Genomic DNA, 19,981 nt, shown 5'->3' with positions numbered 1-19,981 from the left:
TTTCTAGCCTAGTGTCTCCGGCTCACATGGAGCTCTTTCCTCCCGACTCCACCCTCTCTAGCAGGAGGCCTGGCTAATGCTTACCATCCCACACAGAACCCTGCCTGCCACAGCTGGAGCTCTTCCTAGAAGGGATAATGCTGATGGATCACTTCAGGACCATGTGAACATCTGCGTCTGGACTACACTCATGCCAAGGGGTAAGATCACGGCCTCAGACCCAAGTTTCCAGACAACTGAAGACTGACTTCCTTATTTTTATTGATGGCATCATCTCCCACCACCTGGGTTTGGTTGGTTCCATCTACCTGTCCAATCTTCTACAGAAGGCATAGACAAATGGGGATAGATATCCAGGAGGGCTCTCTAGATATGGAAGGAAAGTTGAAGGGCTCATTTCAAAAAGGTTCTCTTTGGAGGGATGGAAGATGCAAAATGTATTCCAGCAGGACATGTTAAATCCAGGAGGTAATGGGAAGGAAGGAAGAGACTGAAATGGGTCATTGTGATGAGGGGAGGCGGGTCTCCTCCAGCCTTCCCCTGTGAGGTCCCTGATGAAATACAACAGAATGCTAGTTTCTTGGCTTTCTGGGCTGGAACAGCTGCAACAGGACTTCATACACCGGAACCTTCCAATGGATCTGGCTTGTCTGTTCTAAGGTATTAAAAAGCTGTGGCTTGTGTTGCAGTGCTGTGGTATTTATTGCACAAAAACAGGGAGGGGAGGACTCCCTTGGGATTAGCCTACTCCTGTCTGTTTGCTTGGTCCACTGTGTTTATTGCTGAAAACTTCAGCTCCTCAAATTTCAATATTTGTGCCATGCAGATGACTAGTGGCATATTGGTGAAGGGTAAGCTCTTAAATTCAGGGTTCTCTTATAAGAAAGTGATCTTCCGTGTCCTCCATTGAGAATCATTGCCACGGTGAGCCACTGTTACTTATGGAACTCTATTATTTATGTTCATTGAGGTGGGAAGAGTCAAGGGTCACTATGTAAAACACAGAAGGTGGTTTGAAGCTTGCTTCTCCCTGTAGAATCTGGACTGTGAGTCATGCCAGGGCTCCTTCTTTAAAATATGAAAGGTGACTTATCCCGGGGGAATTTACATGGAGAACTTATAAGAAGATGGGTCACAGGTTTCCTTCCTATGGCCTTTGCTGTCTCTGGGCTTTTTGTCAGGACCCAGTGGATCTGAGTGGCACTGAAGAGCCTGGCTAGGATGGGCATGGCATGAAAAAGGAGTGTACTCATGGCAGAAATGGTGCAATCCTTTTGCTGGTGTGTGCAATAGGATAGTGTGCAACCACAAAGTGTATCCCAGTGAAGCAATGGGATCGATTCACCAAGTGGGCTAAGAGGCATCATGCTGAAGAGGTATTTTGGGTTCTGATGGACAACCAGGCTTGCCATGTGTTCAAAAATTGCTAAGCGCTGCTCTCGTTCCTGACTACTGTTGTAACACTCTCCAAGTGAAAGGCCGTCATTCCTCTCTGTTGGTGTCAGTTGGAATGGAATGGGTGTTGATATGGAGAGTTCTGAGACCCTTGTCTCTCAGAGATAATGACAACAGAGTCCTGACTGAAGGTATCTTCCTTAAACATGAATTTCTTGTGCTGGGCACAAGGATGGATGCCATGGCAAGATAACCAAATTTGTTTTGTGCTTTATAGCACACAGTTCGTAAAGGTTTCTGTATCTACTGTTTTAATCTTAAAACAGTCCTTAAGTTCAGCAGAGCAGGGTTTAGTATGAACACTCTGCAGATACATAAACTAAGTCTCAAAAGGGACTTTCCCAGAACCATACACTTAGTAAGCTGCTGAGCCAAGAGCTCAACCTGGCAGCTTGAGTTTCAAGGTCAAGCCTGTTGGGTTTTGCTAAACTGCTAAGAAGCAGCCTGAGTCACAGGACTCTGATATTGGTTGCCCTTATTAACTGGATCTGGCCACTCAGGAAAAGCCAAGTGCCTTAGAAGCTTGAAGACATTAAGAACGGCTGGACACAAAAGTATCAGGAGATCCCACTTGATTAATATGTTTATGACCTTCTTGAGCAAGACTAAACACCCTAGGAATGCACAGCACCTTTAGAGAAAATGTCTCAAGCTGTGTTGCATAACCTGTACTCCTGAGGGGTATTATGGGTTGATCCACACACATGGGGAGAGGAGACTGAGCAGGGAAAAGCAGTGTTACCTAGGTTGGGTGACTGTGAATAAAGCAGTCCAGCTCTGGTCACAAGGGTGTGGGACCCGTCACATAACGAACCTCCTTGAGTCCATCCGAACCCTTGTTGAATACCTCTCTCAGAATACAAAATTACCCCCAAGGAGTCAGAAACCATCTCCTCTTCCTCTCATCATTTCTTTGAACTACACTGCTAGCTTCCTATTTATCACCTCTGTGCTAATGTTCAGTTTTGCAAGCCAGGGGTCCTTTTGCAATTGTTTGAAGAGCTTGTGGGTGAGAGGCATCAGTTCCTGTTCCTTCACTATCAGCAGATTTCGCACAAATTGGTCAAAACTGGCACACTTCCTTGTCTTTTTTCTTCCCAAAGAAAACAAGCACTTTAGATTATGTCTCATTAACCAATAACATGTAGAGATGAAACTCTTCCTTCTAGGGAAGCTCACAGAGAAGCCATAACTCCATCCCAGACAGAGTTAATTCCCTAAAAGTATCTGGGCCTGGGACAGGAGATCCATGCTGCAGACCCAGGGGTAAGATAGCTGCTGTTTTTTCAACCCTTTCTCAGGTGTTGGAATACACTTATTTATCAAGGATCTGAGGCCAGCCTTGGGTTGTCTGGAATCAGGATCTCTTTATGGGGACACTTAAGATTGGTGACTTCCACCAGATTGGTGTTTTCCTGAGCGGTGAGGTGGACTTCAGTCGAGTGAGCAATAGAGTGGCCCAGATGGGGAGCCAGCAGTTGGAGAGAGAGCAGCCCCCACCCCAGCCATCAAGGAGGATATAACCCCTGCACCTGTGGGGCCAGTGCCATTCTGGACACATGCTTGTAAGGGAGCCCCAGGCAAGTGATCAGAGGTTGGAGCAGAGCAGAGGCAGAGATGTACCTGGGGGCACATGCCAGGGTTTTAATTCAGACATCTGAGATGGAAGAAAGCAGACCAGTACTGGGGTGCCTGGGTAGCTCAGACTTTGATGGTTAAGCATCTGACTTTGATTCAGGTCACCATCTCATGTCTTGTGAGTTCAAGCCCCAGATCGGGCTCTGTGCTGACAGCTCAGAGCCTGGAGCCTGCTTTGGATTCTCTGTCTCCCTCTCTCTCTCTGACCCTTCCCCATTGGTGCTCTGTCTCTCTCTCTCAAAAATAAACATGAAAAAAAATTTTAAAAAGCAGACCAGTGCTGATAATTCTCATAGTTCCATTATGTGCTCATGTTTACAGCCCTCGGTCCAGTACCTAGCAGAGTCATAAGATAAAGTTGTCAGCTGAGCTGAGTCCAGATATCTACTCTTCTTAAGGAGTTCCAAATCACACTGTCCTTGCCCTTTGCTCTCTGATACATTCTCCCAATCAGGGCTTAGCCTTTTCCCTAGGCTGAGCTTCATACCTTTGAGGAACACTTTTCTGCCAGTGTAGCTCTCTCATAAGCCATAGGAGGGCAGACCTCAGAGAAAGGATATAGACAGTCTGGACCTCCATAGTGCCCCCCACCATCGCGACGTCATCAGCAGTCAGGACCCTGCCCCTTAAGTGTCTAAAACAGGGGCTCCTCCTGCCTCTTTCCTTTCCCCAGCTGCAGGGCCACCACAGGGGACAGCCCAAGGTGAGACATTAAAGGGGCCTCAGACGCCATTGAATGAACCTGGAAGGGGGGCAGCACTTTCCAGTCTCCTGTCCCTGGCCTTGGTCCCTAGCCCAATCCATGTCGGCCCTTTCAGGAGCTTTTAGTGGAAATTAGCCCAGACCCACAACGGAGTCTGCCAGGCATCCTCTTTTGCCAGCTCCTCCCACTGCTCTTTCATCCCCTCTTCTTTCCTACTGGGACCCTCCCCCCGCCCCCATCAGCCACCAGGCCCATCTATAAACAGCCCTCCTCTCCTCCCAGCACACCTCTCTCACTCCTCCTTCCTTCCACCCCATCTCCACACCTCCCTCCCAGTCTTCTCTTTCTCCTGCCAAACCCCTGCCTTCTAGCTCCCTCCTACCCCCCTTTCTCCAAGGTAGAGGAAGAAAGAGCCCCAGACAGGACTGATGGCCATTCTCCACCCCCTTCTGTCTGCTCCCTCCCCACAGCTAGTATAGATTCTCCCTACAAAAGGCAGGAAGCAGAGGCTTTCTGAGACCAGCTGTTCTCTCCCTCTCTTTCCTTTGCCTTCTGCTAACTAGACTGGACTGTGTTTTGCTCCCTCTTTCTTCAGGTGACAGCGGGTATCTGACGTGCCAGGTCCCCTACCTCATTCCCCACGAATGCTATGGGAAGTCCCAAGGGGCAAGAGCTCCAAACTATGGGGAGAGGAGCCTGGGACAACCCTGCCTACAGTGGTCCCCGGTCCCCACATGGGACACTGAGGATCTGCACCATCTCCAGTGTGACACCCCCTGAATCCCAGCCCAAAAAGCCTGAAGATGGACCCCAAAAGAAGGCATACAGGACCCTGGTGTCCAACTGCTGCTTCCAGATCTGCCGTGGCATCAGAGGTACCTGGTGGGAGGAGGGTTCTTTCAGGATACTGGAGTTAGAAGAGGGGTCCCAAAAGCTTTGGGGGGAGATGTGATCTAAAGAAGAGGTGGGATGTCAATATCTCTTTGGGCTTTATGAATTGTCCCTTAGAGCCGATGTCCCCAGAACACAGAGGCCAGTCTCATGGTCTCTCAGAGAGAGAGCCTGGTGCAGTCATCTCCATCTCTGGGGACCCAGAAAGGTATGTGGGAGTTAGCTGGAGGGAGGGCACATTTGTGATGATACCCTAGATGGCCCCACCTGAAACAAGGACCTCCTTTCCAGGTCTTCATTCTCTAATACCCAGTGTCTTTTCCACTATCTACCTCAGGGTGTTTGATGAAGGAGGGCAGGCTTGAGTGTGGTTAGAGTAGCCAGATTCAGGAAGATAATAATACGGTGATGTGTGAGGAGAGAGCCAGAGTAGAAATGGGAGTAAAGTCCAGGAACTGATGGGCCGGGCAACTGGGAGGAACCCTGCTCTTAGGGATCCTAGATGTCTCTCCTATGTCCCTTAGGACTTTGGGGAACAACCCTGACTGAGAACACAGCTGAAAACCGGGAGCTGTATGTCAAGACCACCCTGCGGGAGCTTTTAGTATACATCGTGTTCCTGGTGGACATCTGTCTCTGTGAGTAACATTTGTCTCTGTGTCTCTGTGAGAAGCATCTATGCATACAACATCTGTGTACACACTTCCGCAGCAACACCCGTGGAGATGGCATCTGTGTGTGAGCAGGTCGTGTCCTGGGATTGATTACCTTTTCAGTTAAAGATATTTTTATTAAAAAGAATTTGTCAGGGCATCTGGGAGGCTCAGTCATTTAAGTGTCTGACTCTGGCTCAGGTCATGATCTCCTGGTTCACGAGCTCTGCCCTGACAGTGCAGAGCCTGCTTGGGATTCTTTCTTCCTCTCTCTCTCTCTCTCTCTCTCTCTCTCCCTCTGTGTGTGTATGTCCCTCTCTTGCTCATGCTCCTCTCACTCTCAAAATAAATAACAATAAAATTTAAAAGAAATTTTTGTCACTGAGTTCAGGAGAAGAAGGCAGATTGTTAGAAAGCTATTAAAGTTGTTTTGTCAAGCATTATGAGGGGAATACAGTTTTTAAATTCAAGTTCCTGGCACCAATTCAGCCGCCACCATGTTCTTTTGGAAAGTGGAAGTTTTTACCCTTCTGTAAAATGTGGAAAATGGTTCCTTTCTATTTGGAACAAAAATAGTTTGGTGGGTTTTACATGGTTATTATGCTATGTCTGATCCCCGTTTCTTTAGAGGCAGAAGGAAAAAGGTTCAGCAGGCCTTAGAGCTCAGATTCCTGATAAAGGGGTTAAAGATGCCAGTGCTATGGTGGTCAATACAGCTAAGATTCTCCCATGTGAGAGATCACCATGCCACAGACATTGAAGCAAGCTTATCTGAAGTTCTGGGAACTTCCCAAACTGGGAAGGTTTGGTATCTAAGTTGAAAGAACCCAGTGAAAGGATAAAACACTGAGCCATGAAAGGATAGAGTCAAATAATTATAGATAATAACAAAGGTGCACCAAATAGATGGTATAAGGCCTATAGATAGGATGCTTTGTACATAGCCAATGGCTTCTTCAAAAACTTGCACAAGTGAATTTTAGCTAGTTTCATGGAGTTGTGTGTGTACGTGTGTGTTAATTAAACTGAAGTTTGGACCCTACAACTAAGGTGCCTCCATTATTACATGACCTTATACTCCACAGAAAGCTCTGTTCTTTTTAGGATGCATGAATCTTTTGAAAGTGTCTGAAAACATAAGTGTAGATGGAAAATGTCATCATCTTAGAGCCAACTGCATTTATGTGAGCCCTGTAGGAAAACTGAGCAGAAAGCACTTTCTCTGGTTGCACTCTGTTGGGACTTACTCTGTGGGAATAGAAGGGGCAGTTCTGAGTGTTTACCATGGGTCATCAGCACAGAGTGAAAGGAGACAGCACAGAGTGAAAGGAGTGTATGCGGGAAACAACAGTCGACCAAGTGTACGTTCTGTGGGGGCCATTTGATTCCTTTCAGCAAGTGACCATCAGAAATTCATTTGTTGACATATTGATTTTTTGTCTTAACCATCTGTTAGGAAGGAGTGTCCTCTCCTTTTTCAGATCCCATGATAGCAGCTGAAACCCGCAGGGAGAGCCTTTCTATATAAATGTCTCTATTTCCAGATTAGCCTCTGGAGCAAGATTGGGAGGTTCCTAGCTCCCCAGAGTCATAGTGAACCATTTCTGACTCCTGTGTATGGAACTGAAGGGGGTTGAAGTTGGGTTTCTGGAAGCCCACTGAGAATATTTAGGGGCATTTTAATGCACCGGTGAATGCTAAATGGTCTGTGACTTGCCAAAGTCTGAGTCATAAACTCAGTCCAATAAGTGCAGAGTCCCTGAGCAGCCAGATTTAGAGGTTGTCCAGTTCAAGGACACAGAAATCCCTTCTCTATGATTCCTCCTGTGGTGCTCTGTCAGGTGGCCAACTAGCCCCACCCTGGGAAATATCCATGGGGATTTCACTATTTCATGGGGCAACCCATTCTACAGCTAGGCAGGTCTATTTCAGGGTGGCTATTGTGTTGTTCTATTAGGATGCTGTCTTCCAAGAGCTTCAATGACATGTGTTTGGAAATCCACCTTTATCAGTGTGCTTTTCCCTGTCAGTTCCTATGGATTCAGATGTTTCAGGACCCATATTTGGGTCAATACTGTGGCATAATGGAAAGATATGAAGGTTGGAGACAGACAAACTGGATTCAAATACCAGCTCTGGCACTTACTGGTTTTATAACTTTGGGCACTTTCTTGTTGCTAGAACAAGGATAATACTATTTATCTTATGGAGATAACATATATAAATAATCTAATCCAAACACTGATAGTAATTATCTTTGTATCATCTAGTGGAATTTCAATATACTCACTTGGTCCTCTAGAGTGGTTATAAAAAAAATACCTCTCAAGAAAGAAGCAAATCTGAAAAGGCTACATATTGTATGATTCTAACTGTGTGACGTTCTGAGAAAGGTAAAGCTATGGAGATAGTAAAAGGATCAGTGGTTTCCAGGGATCCGAGAGGTGAAAGAGATGAGTAGGTGGTGTGCAGAGAATTTTTAAGGCAGTGAAACTACTCTGTATGATGATATTATAATAGATACCTGTCATTATACATTTGTCCAAACCCATATAATATACAAAACCAAGAGTGAACACTGATATAAAGTATGGACCTCGAATAATGATGTGTCGATGTAGAGTCATCGATTGTAATAAATGTACCACTCTGATGGATGATTTTGATAATGGGGGAGTCTGTCCATATGTGGAGGCAAAGGTATATGGGAAATCTCTGTATCTTCCACTCAGTTTTGCTTTGAACCTAAACCTGCTCTAAAAAAGTAAGGTCTATTTGGTTTGTGGTTGGCTTCACAGATAGGCATATAGGGCTAATATCATTTGAACAGCACCATTTAAGTTAAGGCATTTTCTCCAGAAGACCTCAGTTTATCACTACAACCACATCCTTGTTGTTATTAACAGCACACACACCAACCTTTTACTGAATGAAAACACTACGCTATGTGCATTATCTTGTTGACTACTCACAGTGATTCTAGGATATTGGTTCCGTCATCACTCCCATTTTATAAATCCAGAAAGGTTTAGATATGTGAAATAGCTTGCCCAGGGCCATACAGCAAGTAAGTGGCAGAAGCAGGGATCCAATTCAGTGACTGTTGGCTTGATTCAGTTATTGAGACTTTTAACCAGAATCTGCTACGGCCTCTCTGCATGTCAATGTGTTACACATTAATTTATTAACACCCATCAACATCTTAGCAAGGAAAACTACCCATCCTACCTTAGGAGAGGCATAATTTTGAGAGAATTCTACCAGCTGGTTATTTTTCTTTCTTTTTATTGTTGTATTTTAAAAATGATATAAAAACATTAAAGAACATTTGAAATATAGGTCACCTATAATTTACCACCACAACCCCATAGATATTGTCACTTATCACCAGTCCTTATCCACATACTTACATATTTTACCTAGTTGTATCATATGGTTCCCTTCACTTACAATTGTATCTTAAATACTTCTTCATGTTCGTAAGCAGTTTTTATATTTTCATTTTAATGACTACAGTCACATCACAATTAACTATAATACTTCTCTTGTTGTCTCAGTATTTGCCAACTATAGGTAAATGTATGTATACTTGGTACTTTTTGCCATTTTTGTTAAATTATTTCCTTTGGAATTTCCAGGGAGGGAGATTACTAGGCCAAAAGATAGGAATACCTTCTTAATCCTTGCTATGTGGTGTTATCTTTGCCTTTGTAAGGGATCATACAAATTTATGATGCCACTAGTACTCTGAGATCAGACCAATTTTGTCACAATCTCACCAACATTGGATATTCTCATTTGTAATTTTTGTTATTAAGTAGGCATAACATGGTACAATTTGCCTTAATTTGCCTTTGATTATCAGTGAGGATGGACAGTTTTCTCAAGCTTTAATTTATTATGTGTATCTACTTTTGTGTAAATTGTTTAAGGAAGGCATGTTTTAAGAGGGACAAGAGAGGGGATGGGGCGTGAAGTTTGGAACATTAGACCCTAGGGGAGGGACCAACCACCAGGAGGCTCATTTCCAGGATTTGGATTCCTGGGGCTAGGAAAAATAGCCTACTTTGGCCTGGGACAGGCCCTCATAATCTATGGTGGGCAGCCATACTGACCACATTCCTTTTCCCATATGCTTTATTCTAGGACCTGGGTGGCGCTAGATACCAGAGCTATTAGGAGTTTCATCAGCGAAAATAGAGCTATCTTTTTTATGCAGGCGGTGTGGGTGAAACATCAGTCTTCCCACAATAACCCTATCAGTTGGGCAGCCTTTTAAGTCTTACAAAGAGCTTTTACGCCTATTATCTCATTTGGTCTTGACAACAATCCTGTAAGGAATAGATATTACTTCCATTTCACAGATTAGGAAGCCGTTATTATTGTCATTATGAATAGTTCAGGAACGATCAGTAATTCAGAACAGTCCCTGATGGGTGGATTTTGTCCTCTTCCTCTACATAGAAAATGCTGGAGAATGATCTTCTTGCCTCCACTCCTCCCCTCCCACCATCCTGATATTTATGAAAGGGCTTCCAGCGCTTTGTCTTCTTGGCAGGATGGCTGTAGCCTTTTGTTGTTGGAGGAAACATTGAAGGTCTTTGTATGAAAACAATGGCTGTTTGTTTAAGGAGACAGTATTGTTATCTCAAAGGTGCACCTGGGACTGGCCCTGTATAGGAGCGGCTCTGAGACAGGGCACGGCTGGGTCTGGTCACCATGCAGTTGGGGAGGAGGGCACAGACCCTCAATCTTTGGTGACTTGTGCCTCCACACCAACTAATGTCAACTGGATGCTCTTTATTCATCAATGGTTGTAAGGAAATGCCTATCTCTGTTCACTCTGCCTTTTTTGAGTGGATCTCAAGGATCTGTTCATAGATTGGTAGAATCCTGCATTAACAGGAGAAGTTGAAGTAAATTTGGAGTCTAGGAAGAAGATGTCCTTCTTTTTTTCTTTATTGAGATATAATTAACATACAACATTGCATTCATTTTAGGTGTAAAACATGATTTCATATATGTATGTATTGGGAAATGATCTCCACAATTAGTTTAGTTGACACTCGTCACCATAGTTACTTTTTTTCTAATAATGAGGATTTTTAAGATTTAATCTCTTAGCAACCTTCAAATATACAATACCGTATTGTTAACTATAGTCATCATGCTGGACTTATTAATCTTATAATTGGAAGTTTGTACCTTTTGACCACCTTCACTGATTCCACTTCCCCTCTCATCCCCCTGTATCTGACAACCACCAATTTATTCTCTGTATCTATGAGTTTGTTGGATTTTGTTTCTGTTTTTTTGTTTTAGACTCCACATATAAGTGACATCATACAGCATTTGTTTTTCTCTGTCTGACTTACTTCACTTAGTATAATGTCCTTAATGTCCATCCATTATGTTGCAAATAGCAGGATTTCCTTTTTTGGTGGCTGAATAATATTTCATTGTACATGTGTACTGTATTTTCTTTGTCCATTCATCTGTCAAAGGCCACTTAGGTTGTTTCCATGTCTTGGCTATTGTAAATAAAGCTGCAAGGAGCATAGGGGTGCGGATATCTGTTTGAGATAGTGATATCATTTTCTTAAGATAAATACCCAGAAGTGGAATTGCTGGACCATATGGTAATTCTAGGTTTTCTTTTTTTAATTTTTTTTAACACCAGAGCATGAGCAGGAGAGAGGCAGAGAGAGAGGGAGACACAGAATCCAAAGCAGGTTCCAGGCTCTGAGCTGTCGACACAGAGCCCGATGCGGGGCTTGAACTCAGGAACCGTGAGATCATGACCTGAGCTGAAGTTAGACGCTTAACTGACTGAGCCATCCAGGCTCCCCTGGTAGTTCTAGTTTTAATTTTTTGAGGAACGTCCGTAGGAAATGTCTTTCTTGACTGGACATTCCTAGAATTGGCAAGGAAAGGGACAGAAACATATTGGAGGTTCAGGAAATGTCTGTGGGTGAGCTCTCATACCCTATGTGACTGTAAGGATGGCAGAAGATAATTGGTCACATAGAATCATGACGTTAGTGAAGGTATGATGGTGATGGGAAGAGCATGGGACCTGGAATAAGACGACATGGTTCAAATGACAGTACAACCAGTTATTAGCCATTGCCTTTAGCAAGATAGTTCAAGATACATAAATCCCTGGAAACCCTGATTTCTTTACATATCAGATGATGGTAATGACCACCTCTGTAAGATTGGTGGAAAAGAAGTAAGTACAAATAGAACAGTGCCTGGCATATAGTAGGCTTTTAATAAATACCAGTTTATTTCGTTTATAAGTTAGGAAATAATTGAAATGTAAAGTTTAACCCACTGGAAGCCTGAGATCTGAGAAAAGCCTGAGAAGGCATCAGGATAATGCTTATGAAGGATCGGAAAGACTAGACCCTCTAGAAACAGTTGCTGGGGATCAGGTTTGGCCATGGCTAGGAAAAGCATGAAATCATGAAATCATGAAAAGCATGATTTCATGCTTTTCCTAGCATGCTCAGTTACCTATGGCCCACCCAGACACAGAAAGTTACAAAGTCCTTCTGGTACTAGGGTGAAGTGATCTGAGCCAGCTCTACCTAAATAATAGAGATTTAGGCCCACTAGCACACTTTGGCCTATATTTACTGTAGTAGAATTCCCTGGTGCCCCAGAATTCTGAGGGCCTGGATCACTGTTACAAGACTGGTGAGCCTGGACATATCTTGTTGTCCAATGCTAGATGATAACCTGTCATTTAGTTTTCCCCCTCATGAGGCTGTCACTGGTCTCTAGGAATACAGTAGTACATTTAAGTGCCAGTTCTTGGAATCAGGGAAAGGCTTTTTACCTACAACTATGCTTTGATCAAGTACAAAGAGCAGGCAGCAGTAGCTGATAAAATCTAGCTATTCTAGATTTTTATAAATGAGCTCAGTTTGGGGCACTGCTGGTGTGAGTAGCCAGAGAAAGAACATGTAGCTCTCATTCATAAAGCATGAGTCTGAGTATTGACTCTGCCTCTTGCCAATTGAATGACCCTGAGCAGACCATATAAATTTGAATTTCATGATTCATAGTGTTAAAAAGAAAACCACAGGACCCAAATGGTGTCACTTAGGTTAAGGCCCCACGTCAGTAAATGAAGACTTACTACCTGACCCAATTGCAGTTTCAACCTCCCAAAAATGTAACCTTTAACCAGTTGCCATGGGAATTGCCTGGCCAACACTAGGAAATTTACTGATAGGTCCCTTCTGTTCCGCATAGAAGGGCGATCTTGCCTAAAACAATGGCTTCTTTGCTAATAATTTCCTTTTTCCACTCCCTCTTTAAAAACCTTTCCTTTTCTGAAGCCCTTTGGAGCTCCCCTCTACTTGCTAGATGGGATGCTGCCTGATTCACAGATCAATTAATAAAGCCAATTAGATCTTTAAAATTTACTTGATGGAATTTTGATATTTAACAATAGGAAAACTGCTCGTGGGCAAAGTGGGATAGTTAGACCATGTCTGACAAGCTGTTGGGAGGTATTGCATGAGAAAATGCTTTGAAAACAATGAAACATGGTACACAGGTAAGGGATTATAATAACGCTGGTAATAATTTCCTTATGCTATTCGGTGGTGGCAACAGTAAGTCTATGATTTTAAGTTCAAGTAGATCGTTAGACCTGTATGGAGGTTCTAGTCACAGATATAAGGCAAAGGGCAATATTGTCAAAGTTGTGCTCCAAGGACCCTGGGGCCTCCTGAGACCCTTTCAGGGGGTTTGTGAGGTCTTCCCTTACCAAATTACATGTCTGAGAGAGGTCATATTTTCTTCATATATATGTCTTTTTTTTTTATTTTTTTTTTCTTTCACATTTATTATTGAGAGACAGAGAGACACAGAGCATGAGCAGGGGAAGGGTAGAGAGAGGGGGAGACACAGAATTTGAAGCAGGCTCCAGGCTCTGAGCTGTCAGCACAGAGCCCGATGCAGGGCTCAAACTCACAAACTGCGAGATCGTGCGTGACCTGAGCCGAAGTCGGTAGCTTAACCAACTGAGCCACCCAGGCGCCCCTCTTCAAATATATTTCAACCAAACAACATACAACAACATGTTGAATTCTGAAGCAGATGTGAGAATCCAGCAGTGTTCTTTAAAGATGGACATTAAACAGGCTTGCAAAAGGGTTAAACAATCCCATTTTCCTCACCAAATTTATTTGTTTTGTTTTAGAAAATAATTGCTTTTCATAAAAATATGTTGTCTATGTTTATGTATATTGGGTTTGTTATTGTTTAAAAATGAATCATTATTATAAATGCTTAAATTTTTCCTCAGTTTTAATTTCTGTAAGGTAATTATTGTTAGATACAACCCAAATTAAAACTTTTTTGAGTTCCTAATAATTTTTAGGAGTCACAAAAGTGTCCTGAGAACAAAATGTTTGACAACCGCTTGTTTAGAGAATGAGTCTCAGTCAAATCATATTGTTTCTCAGCATGGAGTGTTCAACAAATGAAATATTGAGAGCTTATTAGCAAAACATTCAAACTAAGGACAAGATCCTGGCTATTCACACATTCATTCTTTCAAATATTTATGAAGTCCTATTACCTCGGTCAACTATTAAAGGCTTTCAGATACATGAGATACACACTCTGCCTTCAGGGAGCAAGGGAAGCCAACACATAAACCGACAGTGACACACAGATGGAGAGGTGCTCCAGGGTGACAGCAAGGTGGACAGAATGTTCAGAGAGACCTGGGAACTCTCGCAGGTCTCAGAAGCAAGCAACTATTCAAGTCTGAGGAAACCCAAAGTCATTGCCATTTGTGTGTGTGTGTGTGTGTGTGTGTGTGTGTGTGTGTGTGTTGCTGTTGTTTTGTTTTAACATTACTGGCTTTCAGCCTGGAGTAGGCAGGGGTGGGAGCAAGAGCCAACTGAGGCCTCAGGCTATGAATATGCAAGAGCTTTGCCAGAGTCAGAGTCTGGAAGGGCAATGAAAGGAAAATATAAAACAGTGTTTCTCCTCATTCCATTCCAAAAGAATTCTACCCCTTGCCCCCCAAAACCCTGGGAATATCTTTATTAAAAGTTTAACTAATACATAGTTCTTTGTTAAAAACAAAAGTCAAATAATATGGAAAATGTTAAAGGCCACTATTATTAAACACTGTAAATAGTTTGGTGTATATCATTTCAGCCATTTTCCAGGCACTTATATTTGAATTTTAGTGAAATGCACTCGTTTTATATAATCCTCTAGAGAATGCTCTGAGGATTTAACCCTTCCCTCATTTCTAGGTCGCAACTTTCTTCTGCCTACTGTCCATTTTAAGAAACATGAGACATTTGGAATCCAACTTTATATAAATGACCTAATAGAGTTAATTAGAACGTGTGAGTAGAAGGAGGAATTGCCCAAGAAGAACAGCAACAATAAGAGGATTTCTTCTTTTTTTCAAGTTAATTATTTATTTGGAGAGAGAGAGAGAGGTACATGAGCAAGGGAGGGGCAGAGAGCAAGGGAGAGAGAGAATCCCAAGCAGGCTCCACGTTGTCAGCACAGAACCCAACGTGGGGCTTGGTCCCATGACCATGAGATCATGACCTGAGCTGAAATCAAAGTCAGATGCTCAACTGAGCCATCCAGGCACCCACGTCTTTCCTGAGCCCCTCAGGAAAAGAGGATTTCTTTTTTCTTTTTCTTTTTTTCTAAGAGGATTTCTTAACAGGGCACTTCCTACTGAGAAAAGGAAAAGGATTTTATATACTCAGTAAATAGTTTTAACTAAGAGATCTGTGATTAGACTTGACTTTTCTTAACATCGGAATTTTGTGTTGTCAGTTTGTTGACTTCAACTCTTTTTCCGTAATTTTCCTAGAAAAATTCCTTTTCCAAAGTACCCATCTGACGTGGAGGTATTCATATGAAACATTCACAGGAGTTTATTTCTGTCTCTCGTAACATTCTGAGGTATGAGAAGCCCTGGACTAATATGGGGGTCACGTGGAGCCCAGGTTGCTTCTACCTCACTGCATTGCCATTTTCAACGTATGCCTTCTACCTCATGCTCCAGCTCCTGCTCTTAAGTGCATATTACAGCCATCAGGAAGTAGGAAAGTAGAAAAGGAAAGTACATTCCATCCTTTTAAGGACATGAGCCGGAAGTTGTAAGTGGAAGCCTACTACTGCACTCACATTCCACTGACCAGAACTTGTTCAGGCACCATAACTAGCTGCAAGGGAGGCTGGGTAATGTGGTATTTAGATGGGAGCCATGTGCTTCTAGATAAAATTACATGATCATGTAAGAAGGGGAGGAAAGGTATTGAGGAATGACTAGTAGTCTATGCCAAATAGGGGGAGAACTCTTGCCCATAATTTGACATGGGAGTGGCAACAATTAATGGAACCCAGAGAAACCAAGGCACTTATAACCTCCCTGATACAAAATCACCAGGGAGGCTGATGAGGCCTGATAGTTTTCCACCATGAGTGGGTATTAAAGTATTTCACTAAACTATTGTGAAACTATTATCAGAGACTGTTGCAGAGGCATAAGAAGTGACAGTTTCAGGGTTCTTTATTTTATTTCACAAGAAAGAAGAATCACCCTGGAGAAGTTAGCATAAAACAAACTTCCCTCCCTCTCAAATTATATGACCAAAGCCAAACTGGATCCAGTGTGCTAAGAAATAGGTAGAGATGTTTCAGAGAGCTTCTCCGCAATCCAGGTGATAAGAGGGGCTCAGGAAGAGGCCATCCAAGTAACCACAGGGTAAATTTATAGGATTGGTAAAGCCCAAGGAACTTCCAACCCTTCAACAATTGGAAGATTGATGGAACAGTGGAGTTCTATCCGCACAACGACTGTCAGGGCTGGGTTTGGGGTGGAGGGAAGAGACCTCCAGATCGCTAGAAAAAATCCTTGCTTTTCCTCACAGCTATCCAGATTAGGAAGGAGTAGTTGTCTTTTGAGTTTCAAAAACTTGAAGGCACAGAGTTTCCAACAGAGGAGTAGTATTGACATATAAAGGAATTATAATTATACACTCGCTGGCAGAAGCACCCCAGCTTTTCAAGGTTCTTTGTCATTTAGTTGGCACTCTCCTGCCCAAGGAGAGGGCTGCTAGAAAATAACAGCTAAGTTCCATTAAATAGTAATTAGGACCAAGGAAGGAGCTCAGTAGCATATGATGGCCTAGATGGCAATCACCTGGGGAGGTAGGCACACAAAGCAACTGCTGACTTCTTGTTACTGCTCTGAGCTGGGAAGGTCTTCCAGCAGTTCAAAAGAGAGGACTTAATATTCAGTCTCTACTATAAATATTGGAATGGATAAAATCAGGTTATTACCCAAGCTCATGATGATGGTGGTGATTAATAATTATTACAGTTATGCTTCTTTAATAATAATAATATATTATGCCCCACCTGAGCCAGCTTACATTAAAGGCACCTGAGCCAGCTCAAAGGCACCTGAGCCAGCTTACATTAAAAAGCACAGGACACGGGAGTGCCTGGGTGTCTCAGTCAGTTAAGCATCCAGCTCTTGATTTCGGCTCAGTCATGATCTCATGGTTGTGGGATTGAGCCCTTCGTTGGGCTCTGCACTGATAGTGTGGAGCCTGCTTAGGATTCTCTCTCTCCCTTTCTCTCTGCCCCTCTCCCACTTGCACTCTCTCTGCCTCTCTCAAAATAAATAAATAAACAGTTTCTCAAAAGCACAGATGCAATAAAATATAGCCCATTAGAACTATAATTTTTTTTAATTAAAAAAAAATTTTTAACGTTTATTTATTTTTGAGATAGACAGACAGAGCATGAACAGGGGAGGGGCAGAGAGAGAGGGAGACACAGAATCTGAAATGGGCTCCAGGCTCTGAGCTGTCAGCACAGAGCCTGACGTGGGGCTCGAACTCACGAACCGTGAGATCATGACCTGAGCCGAAGTCGGATGCTTAACCGACTGAGCCACCCAGGTGCCCCTAGAACTATAATTTAAAAAATTGGCAAAAGAAATGGGAAAACATAGGGGGGAAGACACCTTGTACCAGAAAACTTAAGATGAACAAAAGTACTGCAAATAAGAACAAAGCCTGAGATTCCTGGCACCCAAAGCAAGAAGAAAACATAAACAGGCTGTGCAGTTCTCACTGGTAAGAAAAAGCACACCAGTTAATAAGGAGACCCTAGTTCTGGGAAGAATTGGCTTTGTTGGGTTTTATATGAGACATGGAATATCGTAATGGATAAAAGCAATGTTAAAGACTGAAGCTACTCTTCTTTTGGCTGTCTTTTATATCTGCCTCCTTTAAAATCCATATTAAATTCTCATTCTTACATAATTTTTAGGAGTAGCGATATACTCTACAGACATATGTACACATTTGTGTATGTATATATGTGTATAGGCATATATATCCATATATATATATATATATATATATATATATATATGCTTATACATACACACATATATGTGTGTGTAAATTTTTATTGTATTCTAGAGACCTGGATTTACCCAGAAATAAAGCTTGGAGAGCCTTGAGGAATTAATTGTAGGTATGTTCCTAGAATATCATCAACAGTCGGTTTAGTCAGTAAGCCTCCTTTAATACAGGGTGATTAATGTATTTTAATTAATGTAGATTTGGCACAAATAAGCTAAAGTCATTGGCTGCTCTCCAGAGATGTTCCAACAGTAGCAGAAGCCTTTCTACCTCTATTTTCTTGGAAATAATGCCATCTTTTTGAAAATGTCATCATTTCCACATAAGTAAGGATCATGTTACAAGGGAATAAAATGCAGCAAAACTGGCTTAAACCATATGGGATTTATTGTCTAGGTAATGAAAGTCCAAAGGAGGGTAGGGTTCAGGGATGACCCATCCAGTGACTTAATCATCAAAGACCTGTCTATTTCTATTATTCAATTCTGCCAGCTGCACAGATTCATCTTAGGGCTGAATCCTCTGGGACTTTCTCATTCATATCTATTATAAGAGAGAAGGTCTTATAAAAGACTCCAGAAGTCTCTCTTCATGACTTCTTTTTTTTTTAAGTTTATTTATTTATTTTGAGAGAGAGAGAGCCGAGTGGGGGGAGGAGCAGAGAGAGAGAATGAGAGAGAGAATCCCAAGCAGGCTCCATGCTGTCATCACAGAGCCCAACGTGGGGCTTGATCCCATGAACCATGAGATCATGACTTGAGTTGAAATCCAGAGTTGGCTGCTCAACCGAGCCACCGAGGTGCCCCTCTTTGTGATTTCTTGACCTGAAATGTGTTACATGCTCATCCCTTAACCTGTAATGGGGCCAAGGAAGGGGTATTCATGGATTAGTTTAGGTCTAAGCTTCCCACCCAAATCCAAGAGCCAGGGTTGAATTCAGCTTCTAGCAACATTCATGAGATGATCCACAGAGGTGTGATATCTCAAATAAAATCATGGTATTAACCAAGAGAAGATCTTAAGGAAGCAGTCACAAAGTCTAGTACAGCATCCAGCACCTGGAAATTTTAACCTATGACTTGGAAACAAATAGGAGGAAAGATTTTTAAAAATAATTTTATGATTTTTATGTTGTATTATTATTATAGCATTAATTGAACTCCATGGGAATGAAGAGAAATAAAATCCACCTATTACACTACTCATTCATTGAAAAGTCCATTTTTCCTTCAAGTTTTTACATACCTAGTATTTTTGTAAAGTATTTAATTGTCATGATGACAAAGAAACAATTTTGCATTCTATGTTTATTACCATTTCAATGGCTTTGTAACACTCCAACAAGTGACTCGATCATATCATAGTTTACGTCAATATTGCCTCTTTGTAGGATATTTAAGTTGTTTACAGTCTTTTGATACTATAAATAACCCAGGTAACATTTTTGTACATGTGAGTTTTTCCTTCTTTGGGCTCACCTATGTCAAAGTATGACTCTTCATACAGATTTATATACAATTATCTGCTATTGTTTATACTAGAATGAAGGACTTTGGAGCTTCTTTTAAGATGGTGATGTTTTGAGTTTACTAATAGCTTTTTGCAATTCACCTCCTAACTCAGATATTGGACTCTTTAAATAGAGTTTTCTTATAAGGGCACCTTATAAACTTGCATAATACTAAACATTTGGCTTGATTTTTGGAAGGAGAGTTAGAGTCCCTAATCAGAAGGATTTGAGTGGTAGAGGATATATTAGTGTAATGTAGAGTGATGGCTAAATTCATGGTCTTTGGAGTAAGGCAGACCTGGGTTTGAATAGAAGTTCTACTCACTTGCTGTATGATCTTTGGACAAGGTATTTAACAGCATAAAATGCAGATGGTAGTTCCTACTTTCTGAGGTTTTTTTTAGGCTTATGGGAGACAATGTGTGCAAAGCCCAGTGCATAATGTGTCAGTAATGGCGGTTATTATTATTTAGCAACTGTGAATTTGATCTGAGGCCAAGGTTAAAAGGCATGATATAGTGTATGCAAGAGAACTTAGTTCTGTCCAAGAAGGGGGAAAAAAAATCAGATACTCTGTGCTGGATGGTGAGCCACCACCTGGTCTCTGAATCTTCATAGCATTCTCAAGCAGTCATTGTCCAGTGTCTGAAAATGTCCTGAAGTGAGGCCCTCACTATATCAAAAAGGA

At 42.2% G+C, this 19,981-nt stretch overlaps 1 protein-coding gene across 1 annotated transcript in view; it reads left to right on the top strand.

Moving 5' to 3' along the window:
• The first annotated feature begins 23 nt into the window (after window positions 1-23).
• The window catches only part of PKD2L1 (polycystin 2 like 1, transient receptor potential cation channel), a 35,638-nt gene continuing 15,680 nt past the window's right edge, over window positions 24-19,981 (top strand). The window contains exons 1-3 of the mRNA XM_042908212.1: window positions 24-200; window positions 4,392-4,671; window positions 5,212-5,325. Of these exons, the coding sequence (XP_042764146.1) occupies window positions 4,446-4,671; window positions 5,212-5,325 (340 nt within the window). The 5' untranslated portion in view covers window positions 24-200; window positions 4,392-4,445. The remainder of the gene's footprint in view (window positions 201-4,391; window positions 4,672-5,211; window positions 5,326-19,981) is intronic.

The sequence above is a fragment of the Panthera leo genome, chromosome D2 (assembly GCF_018350215.1).
Source record: "Panthera leo isolate Ple1 chromosome D2, P.leo_Ple1_pat1.1, whole genome shotgun sequence".
NCBI lineage: Eukaryota > Metazoa > Chordata > Mammalia > Carnivora > Felidae > Panthera > Panthera leo.
This window is presented reverse-complemented; position numbering and strand designations above follow the sequence as displayed.